The following is a 15,003-nucleotide window of genomic DNA, read 5'->3' as shown; positions in this document are numbered from 1 at the left end:
CGAGGTGATGAGGGCATGAGTGACTGTGAGCAGTGACTCCCGGTCCAAATAGGGCCGCCACTGGTACACCAGGCGAACCTGGGCAAACGCCCCCCTCGCCACAGCTGAAAGATGTTTCTGTAATGTGAGCTGTGGATTGAGGAGGATGCCCAAGTTGCAGACCCTCTCTGAGGGGGTCAGTAATTCCCCCCACCCCCAGGGTGATGGACAGACAGATGGAATTGTCCTTGGGAGGCAAAACTCACTGCCACTCTGTCTTATCCAGGTTGAGCTTGAGTCTGTTGACACCCACTGCACTTGTTAAGTTTATAACATGGTTGTTAAGTGTATCTGGCTTTCCCATTGACTTTGCTTGTCAGAAGGTCGCAATCATATGGCCTGGAGATAATGCAATTGTCATAAATATTAGCCAGTTGCAAACATCTGACTTGATTATATAAACATTGGAATGCTGCAATGGTTGTAAGTGTGAAAAACCTCCTTTCAGTGCCATTGTAATTTCGAACAGTCACTAAGTGAACTGTTTTAAATTGTGGACTCTGCATTGTTATAAAGATGTTTGAGATGCATGTTGCAATGGAATCTGTTAAGGCAACTTTCTAAAGCCATATATTTTATGTTAAGTCTGATTATATCTCTCCTAGACCCTTATAATTTCAAAAATATCAAAATATTTACTACTTTGTACCACTTTTATTGGATTTTTAAAATGGAACTTTAATGGAAATGGAAAGCATGCATTCTGTTATGGAACAGTGATACCTTCTCAAATAGAGAGAAATTTACGATCTGACATTGTACACAAATATTCCAAGATACATTGATTACTACAAATGTTAACTATCAGGCTTGTTATCCAAAAATTCATCTGTGGAGACCAAATTCTTAAGAATATGCCTATACCTCAATGAAGATTCAGACATTGAAGAATTTACCATTGTATATCAGTTTTGAATTGGGGATAGAGGAATTTCCCAGTAGCTAGGAGTTCAGAATTCCTGAGTATTATTGCAAGTCATCTTCAAAAACATTTATTCAAGCCAATTTTAAGCTGTACAGTATTACGGAGAAGTGGCTTGAAGTAAATGGAAAATTGTAAAGATAATAGTGCTATAGCAAGAGGCTATATAGATCACTATTTGACTGCTACAGATATGACTGTGCACCAGAACTGAGTAAATAGTGGTATTTGTTTTGATACAACTCAAGGAACATCTCAATAAACACTGCTTCTTATGGCCATTTAGAGGTTAATCAGGTCCCTTTTTTCCTTCCTCAGGAGTTCCACTCTTCTAATCATGAAGAACGTAACTCATTCTTGCAGTTTGTGTCTCAGGTGGACTCATCCCTTGTACACCATTACTATCCTTTTTTGGAGAAGCTACAGGTAGTTGCAAACTTTCTTTTTTGCAGGCAAATTTATAAAAAATGTTCCAGTCTATGTAGAAGATAGCAAGAGAAATGACTGTTAGGACAACAATCGTTTGTAAGGGTTTTAATATTCTTGAGAATCCCCCCTCCCCAAAAATTTACCAGTTGTTTTGTTTTTTAAACATAGTATTTTCCCATGTTTCTAAATAAAAATAGCTCCTTACCAAGAGGGATGGCAGAGAAATGCGGGTTACTGTGTGCCTCTTGGGTTGGGTTGCTTGACTTCCTTTGCTAATAACAGGTAGCAGCTTCATTTCCTTATACAGTGGTATCTTGATATTGGGGATGGGTTCAAACTTACCTCACTGCCAGTTCACTTTGTCCTGGGCCTCATGGCTGCGCGAGCATTGTGTGCTGTCCACATGCTTGTGCAGTGCCAAAAACGTGGCTTCTGTTCATGTGCAGAAACAAAAACCAGCAGACAGTAGTGGAGATGGGGGAAGCTAAAAACAACATGGTAGTAGCTATGGACCAGCACCGACAGGACCAGCTCTGTGACACCACCACCAGTTTACTACCGGTTCTATAGAACTGGTTAGAATACTCATCGTTAATTGGTTCCAGCAGACACGATGAGCAACAAAAATGAGTACCAAACAGATCTTCCCCATAAGGAATAAATACAGTGGTACCTCTACTTAAGAACTTAATTAGTTCTGTGACCAGGTTCTTAAGTAGAAAGGTTTGTAAGTAGAAGCAGTTTTTCCCATAGGAATCAATGTAAAAGCAAATAATGCATGCAAACCCATTAGGAAAGAAATAAAAGCTCGGAATTTGAGTGGGAGGAGGAGGAGGAAGAAGAGGAGGAGGACAGTCACTGCCAAAGGAAGAAGGTGAGGTGAGGGGAATCAAAAAAATCCAAAACTTTAAGTCATGCTAGATGAGGTAATTAGATGGCAAAAGTACCTCCGTTTTTGTGAAAAGTAGCCTGGGTTTCCCCCCCCCCCTTTCTCCCCCCCCCCAAAAAAAAACGGCATGCAGAGGGTTTGGGAAGCTAGGAGGTGGGGAAAGGCAAAAACTCCCCCATTTTTGAAAAAAATATGGGCCATTTTTTGCTTTTTTTAAAAAAAAAAACTGGTGTTTTTGCCTTCACTCCACCCCCAGGTGTGCTCTGCAGGCTTCCCAAACTCTCTGTGCAACCAATTTTTATGAAAAATGGGCCGCAGGAGTGAGGCCTTGGGAGGCCAAAAATGGCTGTTTTTGGTATATAAGACGTACTAATTTTTCCACCCTCTTTTGGTGGGGCAAAAAAGTGTGTCTTCAAAAAAATACATCCTGCAGGTTTTATTTCCAATCTTGAGCAAGAATCAAGAACGCCATATATATGTGTATGTATGGTGTGCATACAACAGAAATATATATATATTTGCTGATAATGGAAATGAAGCGAGACTAGTATAGATCTACTGTATTTCAAGCTATTTAGCTCTCACCAGCTTGCCATATCCTTACTGGGATTTGAATCTGGGCAGTCTGCCTATAAGGCAGTAGCTTTTCACCTCTAGCCTCTTCTCCTGTTGCAGCTTGTACCAGGGAAGAGTTATATATGTTTGGTTTTTTCCTGTCAAATCCTTTTTGCATATACAGTATATATAAAATGTTCACCTGATATATCCAATTGTGGGAGAGGGCATACTGCTTTATCAGTTTGCTATATCAGTTCTTTGCAAGTTTGGAAAAAATATGATTTGGTGTCTGGATGGCCCCTGGAATGAAGTTGAAAGGCAAAAAGAAACAGTATGCTCCCTCCCATATTTGGGTAAATCAGATGACTTGACAGAAAAACATGTAACTTTTCTCTGTCTCAGCTGATAAAATGGAGGAAAGCCTGTGACTTAGAGGGTAAAAGCACTGCCTAGCATGGCAAAAGCAGTCCAGATTCAAATCCTAGAAGGGTATGGCTAGCTGATGAGAGCTAATATCTCAAAATAGATCTATGCTAGTCTCCCTTTATTTCTTTATATGAGCAAAAGTTGCTAAAATACTAATCCCAAAGCAGATGAAATGATAAACAATGACCAGTATAATTATCTGTTTTCTAATATAGGGGTCTCCCCAGCTTTGGCAACTTTAGGACTTGTGGTTTTTGGACTGTGCACTATGGTAGATTATGGATTATGTTGGCTGAGGAATTTTGGAAGTTGAAGTCCACAAATCGTAAAGTTGCTAAGGTCGGAGACATGTTCTCTAGTACACTTTTATTGTTCAAGAAATTGGAAAGAGAGTGATAGCATCTTTCCTGACTAAAACATTAAATTTTATGCACTTTAATAAAGTGTGTTATTGTAATCAGAAAAGATGTTGCAAAACTTCTACTGATTTTTATCATCACCTAAATGACTCCCTTCCTACAATATTTTTTGGACGAGTATCAGTGAAGTGTGTACATTCCTATTCTTAGTGGGTGAAGAAAAATCTGCATTCTCTGCCCATTCAGCATAGAAACTAACTGGTAGAGCAAAGACAGGACAAAGGTAGTATTTGACTTATGACCACAATTCAGACAAAAATTTCTGTTTCTTAGCAAAACACTTGTTAAGTGAATTTTGTCCCATTGTTGCCCCAGGTAAATTTTGCTCCATTTTATGATTTCTTGTCACAGTTAAGTGAATCACTTGTTGTTAAAGTTAATAACCTAGTGGTTATGTGAATTTGGCTTTCCCATTGACTTTGCTTATCAGAAGGTTGCAAAAGGTGATCACGTGACCCCTGGACACAGCAGCCGTCATTAATATAAATTATTAAGCACCTCAATTTTCATCACGTGACCATGGGGATGCAAGTATGAAAAATGGTCATAAGTCACTTTTTTCAAAGCTATTGTAGCTTTGGGCAGTCACTAAATAAACTATTGTAAATCATAGAAACATAGAAGATTGACGGCAGAAAAAAACCTCCTGGTCCATCTAGTCTGCCCTTATACTATTTCCTGTATTTTATCTTAGGATGGATCTGTGTTTATCCCAGGCATGCTTAAATTCAGTTACTGTGGATTTACCAGCCACATCTGCTGGAAGTTTGTTCCAAGCATCTACTACTCATTGAGGATTACTTATAAATCGAGGACTACTTGTATTTCATTCCTTCTGCTTGTTTACCCACTGATGTTGGGATGATGATTTCAATAATAAATTGCTCACAGTGACTGGACATTTAGCAAATCTGCTGTATTAATACTAATTGCATTAATCCTACCACTTATGCCTTCCCCTTCTAGACACTCTATACCCCTATTGATCCTGACCGGGACACACTGCAGGAATTCCCTTTGACAGATGCTGAACGGTTAATGAAAGAACAGAAAATTTTGGCCATGATGGAACCACTATTGGATCAGGCCAACTTCAACAAGTTGTCAAACGAAGCGCTGGCTTATGCACTGATTGTCAATCATCCTCACGATGAAGTCCAGGTGTGGCCTGCAATCAAGATCATCCCCCCCACACACATACTCTCACCTTTTTCCCCTCAGGATGTCCCATCTGTGTTATGTGTGATAGAGCAGTAATGGCAAACCTATGGCACGGTGCCACAGGTGGCACGCGGAGCCATATCTGCTGGCACGTGAGCCGTTGCCCTAGCTCAGCACCACCGTGCATGTGTGTGCCGGCCAGCTGATTTTTGGCTCATAGAGGCTCTAGGAGAGCGCTTTTGACTTACAGAGAGCCTCTGGGTAGATGGGGAAGGCACTCTGCATGTCAAAAACGCCCTATCCTGGGTCCAGGGAAGCCTTTGGAGCCAGGGGAGGGTGAAACACGAGCCTACTGGGCTCACCAGAAGTTGGGAAACAGGCCGTTTCCAGCCTTCAGAGGGCTTCCTGGAGGCGGGGGAAGCTGTTTTCGCCCTTCCCAAGCATTGAATTATGGATGCGGGCACTCACGCATGTACGATAGCACGCACCCACGCTCTTTTGGCACCCGAGGGAAAAAAAATGTTCGCCATCACTGTGATAGAGGATGAAGGGGTTCTGGAATGGTAAAACAGACTTACATTTCAGATGCAGAAAATGCCTTGTGGATTTCCCCTGACGTGCCTCTTTTAACCCTTAGCGACCCAGTTTCTCTTTATTTATTTATTTTATTTTATTATTTAGATTTGTATGCCGCCCTTCTCCGCAGACTCGGGGCGGCTCACAGCAAGATACAGCAAATCATGACAAATCCAAATAAATTTAAAATATTTAAAAAGAACCCCATTTACTAACAAGCACACACACAAACATACCATGCATAAATTGAACATGCCCGGGGGAGGTGTTTCAGTTCCCCCATGCCTGACGGCAAAGGTGGGTTTTAAGGAGTTTACGGAAGGCAGGGAGAGTAGGGGCAGTTCTAATCTCCGGGGGGAGTTGGTTCCAGAGAGTCGGGGCCGCCACAGAGAAGGCTCTTCCCCTGGGGCCCGCCAACCAACATTGTTTAGTTGACGGGACCCGGAGAAGGCCCACTCTGTGGGACCTAATCGGTCGCTGGGATTCGTGCGGCAGAAGGCGGTCTCGGAGATATTCTGGTCCAGTGCCATGAAGGGCTTTAAAGGTCATAACCAACACTTTGAATTGTGACCGGAAATTGATCGGCAGCCAATGTAGACTGCGGAGTGATGGTGAAACATGGGCATACCTAGGTAAGCCCATGACTGCTCTCACAGCTGCATTCTGCATGATCTGAAGTTTCCGAACACTTTTCAAAGGCAGCCCCATGTAGAGAGCATTACAGTAGTCAAACCTCGAAGTGATGAGGGCATGAGTGACTGTGAGCAATGAGTCCCGGTCCAGATAGGGACGCAACTGGTGCACCAGGCGAACCTGGGCAAACGCTTCCTCGGAATGGGTCAACTCGCTGCTAATTCACCACGGCCAACTCATCACAGCCAACTCACTGCACAACAATTCAATAAATAAAAAAGATAAATTAATTTCCACGGAACCATGGCCAATAATAATAAAGTCAGTCCAGAAATACAAGTTACAATAAATTCAGTGAAAGCATGGTGATTAATAATAAAAGTAACTGAATGAAACGGTTCACACAGTGTTGGATTGTCCTGTGGCCAGTCGGCCATGGGGAGTTAATGCGGCAAGTTATCCTAAACCCCTCTTCCTACCCTCATGTTTTGCTTGATGGCTTTCTATTCGTCAGCATCATTTTTATGTCTGATGTCTGACTGCAATCAGAAATGAAGATGTTTTTGCTTACAATCTCATTATCTCAAGCCAGGCCTATCGGTTTCCAGCACTACTGTCTTCCGAGACTCTTATAGTAAAATGCAAATCCTACCTTTTCCAACCTCTTTTAAAGTCTGGTGAGGTGGGATTTTCTCAGGCTGGGGTGACGCACAAAGGTAAATTACATGAAAAGGAATCCTAGAATTTCTTTGAATGGTCTTGGATCTCTCCAAGCTACAGAGGAAAATTTCACAACTTCTCAGTACTATTCAGCCTTTTGCTTTGCCTTGCTTTGACCTTGTCCAGCAGGATACCTTTTGAAGGCAACTAAGAAACACAGTTTCTTTCTAACTGGTCTAGTTCTAACTGGTCTAATGCCAATCAAAAAGTCCTCAGCATATGCATATGTCTGGTGCTGGAAAAAAGATACGTTAAAGTTTAGCCTTTTAACTCCATAGATTTGTCCGTAGGTGGCGCACGTGGAGCCATATCTGCCGGCATGCGAGATGTTGTCCTAGCTTAGCTCCAGCACATGTGCGTGCCAGCCAGCTGATTTTCAGCTCCTGCGAAGGCTTTGGGAGGGGTTTTTCAGCTTCTCTAGGGCTTCAACGGGTGGGCACTTGGTGAAAAAAAGGTTCCCTATCACTGGGTTATATCATCATCTTAAGTTGCCTATGTTGTGCCTTATTCCTAGTTAACATGTATCTCCTTTATTAGAAAAATATATGCTGCCTATTAACTTTACAGCTTTGGTTGTATTACAAGATATGGTGAAACATTTCTACTATCTATTAAGATATCTATCTATTACATTACTACTATTTATTAAGATGTCTAATACATTGCTAGTACCTATTAAGAAATGAAATGCAATTAATACATATAGAATGCAAAGTTCTTTCTGGCTAGTGGCAGGATATCTTGGTTGCTAGAGATCACAATTTTCTTTATTTTTGGAGGCTGCTGAGGGAGTAACCACCAGGCAAGTGGTTGAATGGTGCTGAATGGCATTAAATCTAAAAGAAGACTTACACTTTAAAAAAAATGCTAGAAAAAAGCATCAATCATGTATTGTATCTTGGTAGTTTGATTCCAAAATTTGATGATACGACTTTTGAAGGCCACAAAAGAGAAATTTGGGGATCCCGCGCAGATCAGTTTGCCCGTTTTTTGGTAGATTCTGATTTGTTTGTTTTTGCATCTGTTTTTCTATTTGCTAAAATATATGGTATATAAAATTTAAGAAAAAGAGCCAAACAAATTGTTCCACTGGAAGCATTACTGCTTCAGATGAGAAGGCAGTTCGGAGAGTGGTGAGAATGGCAGAGAAGATTATTCACGACCCGTTTTCCTTGTTATCTTCTAGGAGTAGCTCTGTGGCATCCAAAGCACAACATTCAGATTCAGTGACAGTTTTGTTCCATAAAGCATCAACCTTGTGAACTCTAAAGCTTCCTGTTTCAGCTCAAAATGGATAGTCGTTAATATCTCTATTTGTGTACACACACACATACTTTTGAGAGCAGGCAACAGAATTTCATTTTTAATGTGGGCAAGTGTGCTCACAGGAAAAAATGACTACAAAGGTTTTTATCCTATCCTATCTTATCTTGCTTATATAATTTGCCTTTGTGTGCAACCCCAGCCTAAAAAAAATTGCATCATCAAATTTTAAAAGAGGAGGAAAGAGGTAGGATTTTCATTTTAGCTGTAAGTCTCAGCAAACTTATGTGCTGAAAATGGATAGGCCTGGCTCGAGGTAATGAGACTGTAAGCAAAAACTTCCCCTTTTCAGATTGCAGTCAGAAATCACACATAAAAATTACTATATTAGGCATGGAATTTCCATTACAGATGGAGGGTCTTGCCCCACTAGCATTCAAGCATGTAACACGTATACCTTGCCATCTTGGGTTTTCTCTTGGGAGGGAGCATGTGCACATGTACTTACTTTTATCTTCACAACCCATTCCTGAAAAAAGGAATCGTGCATCAAACACCTTTTGATATTCCAAGGTTAAAATGATGTTTTCAGCTTTAAGCCAGCAGTACTCAATAACCATCGCAAGGGATATAAAATTTGTTACGCTTTGCTTCCTGTTACTTTGGAGGCAGTCAGGTGACCCACTGAATCTGGGATCAACCTGAATCTATTGATTAGTTCATATTGGGGGCTATCATTGAGTCTTCCACTCAGATCCTGATGCACTTCACCAAGGCCATAATTGCATATAGGTAGTCGCCAACTTACAACAACCACTGAGCCCCACATTTATGTAGCTAAGTGATAAATTTGTTAAATGAGTTTTACATCATTTTATGACCTTATTTGCCACAGTTGTTAAATGAACCACCAGAGTCGTTAAGTGAATCAGGCTCCCCATTTGTCAGGTGGTTGCAAAAGCTGGTCACGTGACCCCTGTCGTACCACTCATGTCTGAAAAATGGTCATAGGTCATTTTTTTTCAATGTAACTTTCAATAGTCATGAAGGAACTGTTGTAAGTTGAGGATTATCTATCATTTCGGTGAGCGAGAAAGCTCATCCCTTTCAAACCAAATTGACCTGTTCTAACATTCCCTTCTGGAGTCTATATAACAGCTGCAAGTTGTCTGATGTCTCATTCATAGAGATGATGAACACAAAAGCCATTGTATTTTCCTTAGAGATCCAGTTTTGTGTAGTGGTTAAGGCGCTGCCCTAGAAACCAGGGAACACTGAGTTCTAGTCCCTCCTTAGGCATGAAAGCCAGCTGGGTTTCCTTTGGCCATTCAGTCACTTCTATCCCAACTCACTTCACAGGATTGTTGTTGGGAAAATAGGAAGAGGAAAGACCATTATATATTGTGTGTTTGCCCTCTTGAGTTACTTATAAAAATAATAAAGGCAGGATGAGGGGGAAAAACAAATGTACCATTTCCCAGAGCTGACAAATGCTACAAGAGGCAGCAGGCTGCAGGTGGAAGAATCTGCTGCCTTCCAAACTGGGCTTTCTCATTTTACCAAGCACTGCTCGGCAGTGTTGGGAAGATACCAGATTTTGACATGTACTTTGACTCATATGGCAATAGCCCCCTTTCTAAGCATACCTGGAGAAGCCTATAGATAAGCAGATTTGAGCAAGCGATGGGTATTTAAGTCTAGCTTCACCAGTAATACAGTGATATATGGTTTGTTACCCATCACTTTGTGATGTTCAGAATGTGGGAAATCCCTAATGACTTGTATTTTCATGTCCGTTCTGGTTTCCGTTCTTCAGGTGACAGTGAATTTGGATCAGTATGAATACATCATCTTCTGGGCTCTGGGCCAACGGATAGGACCTCTGCGAGTGATGGCTTCAACTCGAGCCCAGAGGACAGGCTTGTTCGGCCCTGCTCGGATTCCTGCAGACAGGCAAGAAAAAAATGGTCTCCTTAGTATCTGTTGCCACCTGGAGATCCTTTTGGGGGACTATTCCCAAGACTCGGCCTTCTATCAGGTCAGATTTCTGTCCACCTGGGTTGATGTTACCTACTTTGTCTTAAGAAGAGCAGTGATGGAACAGATCATAGACTGGTAGTCTGAGCAGGGCCCCAGCACCAAATATTGAGATATTTGCCCTCAAGATATTCTTCTGCCACTGAATTCAGAAACATATCATCTGTGATCCTTGACGTAATCTAACAGCCATTTTCTCTCATCTTTTCAAGATGGTCCAGGCACATATTTAAGAATTCAATTGCATGGTTTGGTGAATTTATGTGGTTCTTTTCCTGTCTCATAAACCTGAAGCTCTTTGCTTGTAAAAACTCTGTTACTGAGCTATGGTTCTTCCACCCAGTTTTATGTGCTGTTGTAAATTAGATACTATAGATGGGATGCTTTACAACTTGGAGGGAAGTGCTTTATGACTTCTAAGTGAAATGTTCATAAAATAAGCTTACTGATTTTTTTTCTTGAAATTTCTGGAGGTAGAAAACTGAAAAATACATTCTTACGGAAAAAATGAATGCTCTTTCTTAGAAGTTAAATGTTTTCATCTGTGATTCATTTCATCAAGTGCTAAGGTTTGCCTGAAGAAGAGTTTTTTTAGGACATTCTAAGTGTGAGTAGCATTTGGGTTGGCCAGATTGTGCTCTTTTCCATCATACCTGCTCTGACAGGGTTTGATTACTGTTTTCCAATTCCATTAATCATTGTTTTTCACGCTCAGCAACTAAGACAACTCTACTTTGGCATGCTGGCTAGGATATTCTGGGAGTTGAAATCCACATCTTAAAGTTGTTGAGGTTGAGAAACAGAAAAATGAATGAGACAGTTAAATTTCCAACAACTCTGTTGGGATGGTGATAAGCTTATATGTTTAATTTATTGTCTATAAACCAATTCTTAACTTGTAACCGAAGCCGTATCTGTGATTTCTAATTTTGATTTAGGTATTGTAGTCTTAGAATGACCTTAAGCTGGCCACTCATTCTCAGCCCTAGGAAGAAGAAATAAAAGGCAAACCACTTTTGAAAAATCTTGCTAAATTAAACTACAAAGATTTTTCCAGGAGTCAAAGAAAATGTCTTAAAGGCACAAATAATTTAAAAAAAATGGAAGGGATGTAAAGATGCTTGCCGCAGAAGTTCCATTCTATTATATAGTTGGATGGCAATGAACGTGAAGGCATCGATAGGAAGTTATATTCCACTGGGACCCTTCTACTTTTTGCCAGCTATTTTTTTATAGAAGATAAAATTATTATAGAAGATTTTATAGAAGATAAAATTATTATAGAAGATATTATTATTAGGCATAACAAAATACCATATTGATTGTTCTTCATGAATCAACACAGCAAAATTAACATAACTTGACATAGCAAATTACTATACTGTACAGTGTGTTTGGGGGTTTTAAAAAAATGGTAGGTTTGGTCATGCTTGACTGTCCAGATTGATTAAGATGTCAGGCAACATATGACATTTTCGGCATGTGATAGGGCAAGATTGTTCCGAAACAGAAGGAATTATGAAATAAAATCAGAAAATGAAAAATAAGCCTTACTGGATAGGTTTTAGTTGTTCAACTACGGAAGGTTACGTGCAAGTTAATTTTCAGTAACCAAATTGGGATACTTTTAGTTTATATCTTAACAAGAATTGAAGTCTCACAGAAACATTCAAACTTTTCCACATGGTCCGAGTCAGCTTTGAGGAAACGTTACTCAGAGGCAAAGATTATTTGGAGAGAAAATTATAAAATGTTCTTTTTAATTATTATTATATGTATGTTTTGTTTCCCCCCTCAACAGAATGGAGTGATTTGTCTACAATCACTTCATCTTTTGTACAAACGTTCTTTTCAATAGTTTGTTCCTGATTTTTGCATCTGTGTTGGCAATACCTGACATTTTGTGATAACGTGCCCATTTTTCCCCTCAGAGCTCTTGTATCATCACCCCTCAAGACTAAAATCTGAAACTGTTTGTCAAAAGGGTAATTGAATTACTTCCATGCCTATAAAAGACCCACTAGTTCCTAATCCAAGTGTTTTACAACCCTTAAAAAAATGATAGACTTCATTTTTTTCTCCCGTAGTACAGTGAATTTATCTAGCCTTATCTACTCTGTAGGATGTAGTTATTCTTCCCTTCCCCTGTTTTCTTTCTGAGACTGATTTGTCTGAGTAGTTCTCCAATGCACTTGCAAGGAGAGTCCAGGATGGGTAATTCTTCAGTCTGATTGGTAGGGACTGAGTTTAATTTAAATATTAGGCAGGTGCCGCCCCCCTTAGCCCTCCAGTCTAAAAACTCAGTCGCAGTAAAGGGACTCTGAGTTTTTGGCTCTGCCAACAGGGTTTGGTTTGAGTACTTATTAATTGTGTAGTAATTAATTATTAAATTATGTTAATATTTTAAATTAAATATTGTTGAAAAATTTGAACATAAATTTTAACTTGCCTTGTTTTTTTCCTATCTTTTCTCCACAGGTGCAGCTGGGGGTTTCTCCTCAGGCAGCCCTGGGTTTCAGACCTCCAGTGGGTCTAATCCAGAGGACTGCAGCTCCTCCTTTCTGGGAACCCATACAGGGGCCTGTCTGTTGGGTCAGGAGTGAGCGCCCGGGGAAACTACCTCCGAGGTAGACTCCGGAGGAGAGGAGTAGGTTGCCGCCGCGGGGGGGTCCGCCCTTCCCCGTGGCGAAAATACCAGGGGCCAGGACGCCAGGGGTCCTCAATAGGCCCGGAGAAGACATCCGCCCCCCCCCCCCCGTCGCCCCCGTATGGAAGCGATCTGGCGCGGAGTCCAGCTCGACGAGCCCAGGAGAGGCGGGAAACTGGCAAGCTTTCCAGCCGCCTCTGTGAGACTCCGGCGGCCATTTTTAAGGAGGTTTGCGCGCCAAGAGCTTGGGGCGTTGCTACGGCAACCGGCGGCGGCCATTTTTTTGCTGTCAAAGTTTGACAGCAAGGCGGGGCTGGCCGGCAGTTTCGGCGCGCGAAGCTCCTGAAGCTGGAATCTGCCCTGGCGACACGCAGGCGCAGAGGAAGCTAGTAGCTGTCAGTTTGTGCTTCGTGGAGAGAGCAGTCACGGATTTTTGTCGGATTTGCTCTAACGGTACAGGCAATCTCCATTGATTGACAGCATGGCAGATCAGGCAAGCCAGCTGGTGGAGGAGTCCTCTGCAGGACCTAGCACTCCAAAAGAGAAGCCCCAGAAGGCCAAAACTTCTCAGGGGGCCTCCCTGAAGGAAGCTGAGAAGCGCATCCGGGCGCTGGAGAGGCAGTTGGAGGCTTCTCAGAAGCTACAGGGCCCGGTTCCTTCTACCACTCAGCCCACACCTTTGATGGCCTCCCCCATGTTCCACCCGGGGTTGGTAGGCACAGCCACGGAGAGGGATTGGTCTCCAGAAAGGGTGAGGCTGACAACACCCACACCCAGGGCTGAGAGACTATGTGCAGTAGGGCCTGCTGCTTATCAAGCCTTTCCACCAGCCCACTGTGGACAGACAGCTACCTTCACTCCTACTTCTGCAGGCCTGCGCAACTCCAATGAGGCCTGGCAGAGTATGCCACAGACTGTGCAGGACCTTATTGCCACCGCCTATACCCAAGGGGTGGCTGTGGGTGCCCAGCAACACCAGCAAGCTCCAGTGGGACTCCCTCAGCTGAGGTCTCGAGACCCCTGGACTGCCCCAGCCGCCTTTTCCTTGGAGGGCTCGATGGAGGAAGAGCGGTCATCTAGAGACAATTTCAGTGGGGCTGAAGATGAACTGTCTGGAGATGAGCAGCCCCCTGAACCGCCCATCTTTCCTGGTCTCTTCAAGTCATCACTCTTCCAGGTTCTATTGAATAAAGCTAAGTTGACCATTGATCAGGCGGGCGAGGGTGACCAGGCAGCGACGGCTGAGGCGGCTCAACCTGCTGGGGGCCTGTTTGTTTTCCCCAAGCAGGAAACGGTTCACATTCCGTCTTCCCACCTGTTCAGGGAGACCATCCAACGCCCGTGGGAGAACCCGGCTACTGCCCAGGGACCGTCTAATCTTGATCGCAGGTTCTACACATTTGATCAGGCCATGGAGGAGCTGCTGGAATTCCCTGTTGTGGATAAACCAGTGACGAGCCTGGTGTCCAATGCCCTAGTTCCCTCAGAGTCGCAGGAGGGTCTCAAGGCAGAGGACAAGAGGGCGGAAAATGTGGTACGCAGAACGCACCAGATGTCTGCCTGGGCTCTTCGGGCCGCATCGGCGGCTTCGTTCTTCAACAGGGCCACGATTCTCTGGATCCAGGAGCTACAATCCAGGGTGGATCCGGAGGACAGCAGACTCAGACAGGACCTCAACAAGCTCCTGGCGGCCACGGAGTTTTCGGCGGACGCCACGATCAACGCCGCCAAATTTGCTTCCCGCGCGATGGCCTCCTCGGTCTCCTCCCGTAGGCTCATTTGGCTCAGGAGCTGGCAGGCGGACGTTAAGTCCAAATGGAGCCTGGCATCTGCCCCATTCAAGGGCAAGAAGCTGTTCGGGGAGGTCCTGGACGATGTCCTCATTGAGGATAAAGATAAGAAAAAGGTCATGCCAAGGTCCAGCAGGAAACAGGATAGAAGGTTCACTCCCTATCAACGGAGGCAGCCCTTTCGGTCCGAGCCCTCCTCGACGGGCACACAGGCGTCGAGGCCTTATTTTCAGGGCAGCTTTAGCCAGGGATCCTTTCGAGCAGACAGATCCTTCCAGGCAGACCGGAATAGAGCATACCAGGGCCGCCGCCCCTTTAGAGGAGGCAACAGAGGCTTTCGGAAGGCGAAGTGACTCCCAGGACAGCAGTTGTTTGGGCGGCAGGCTGATGGCTTTCCGTGGTACATGGGAGACTACGTCCTCAGACACCTGGGCGGTTTCCACAGTTGCACAGGGCCTGAGAATAGAATTCTTCTGCCCTCCTCCTCACAGATT

At 43.2% G+C, this 15,003-nt stretch overlaps 1 protein-coding gene across 3 annotated transcripts in view; it reads left to right on the top strand.

Annotated features, from left to right (window-relative positions):
* The window catches only part of TMEM143 (transmembrane protein 143), a 35,609-nt gene that overhangs the window by 3,448 nt on the left and 17,158 nt on the right, over positions 1-15,003 (top strand). For all 3 annotated transcript variants that reach the window (XM_070727888.1, XM_070727887.1, XM_070727886.1), the window contains exons 3-5: positions 1,280-1,387; positions 4,649-4,843; positions 9,852-9,988. In XM_070727888.1, coding sequence (XP_070583989.1) covers positions 1,280-1,387; positions 4,649-4,843; positions 9,852-9,988 — 440 coding nt within the window. The remainder of the gene's footprint in view (positions 1-1,279; positions 1,388-4,648; positions 4,844-9,851; positions 9,989-15,003) is intronic.

The sequence above is a fragment of the Erythrolamprus reginae genome, chromosome Z (genome assembly GCF_031021105.1).
Source record: "Erythrolamprus reginae isolate rEryReg1 chromosome Z, rEryReg1.hap1, whole genome shotgun sequence".
NCBI classification, from domain to species: domain Eukaryota; kingdom Metazoa; phylum Chordata; class Lepidosauria; order Squamata; family Dipsadidae; genus Erythrolamprus; species Erythrolamprus reginae.
The sequence above is the reverse complement of the archived record's forward strand: the minus strand, read 5'-3'. Positions and strand labels throughout refer to the sequence as shown.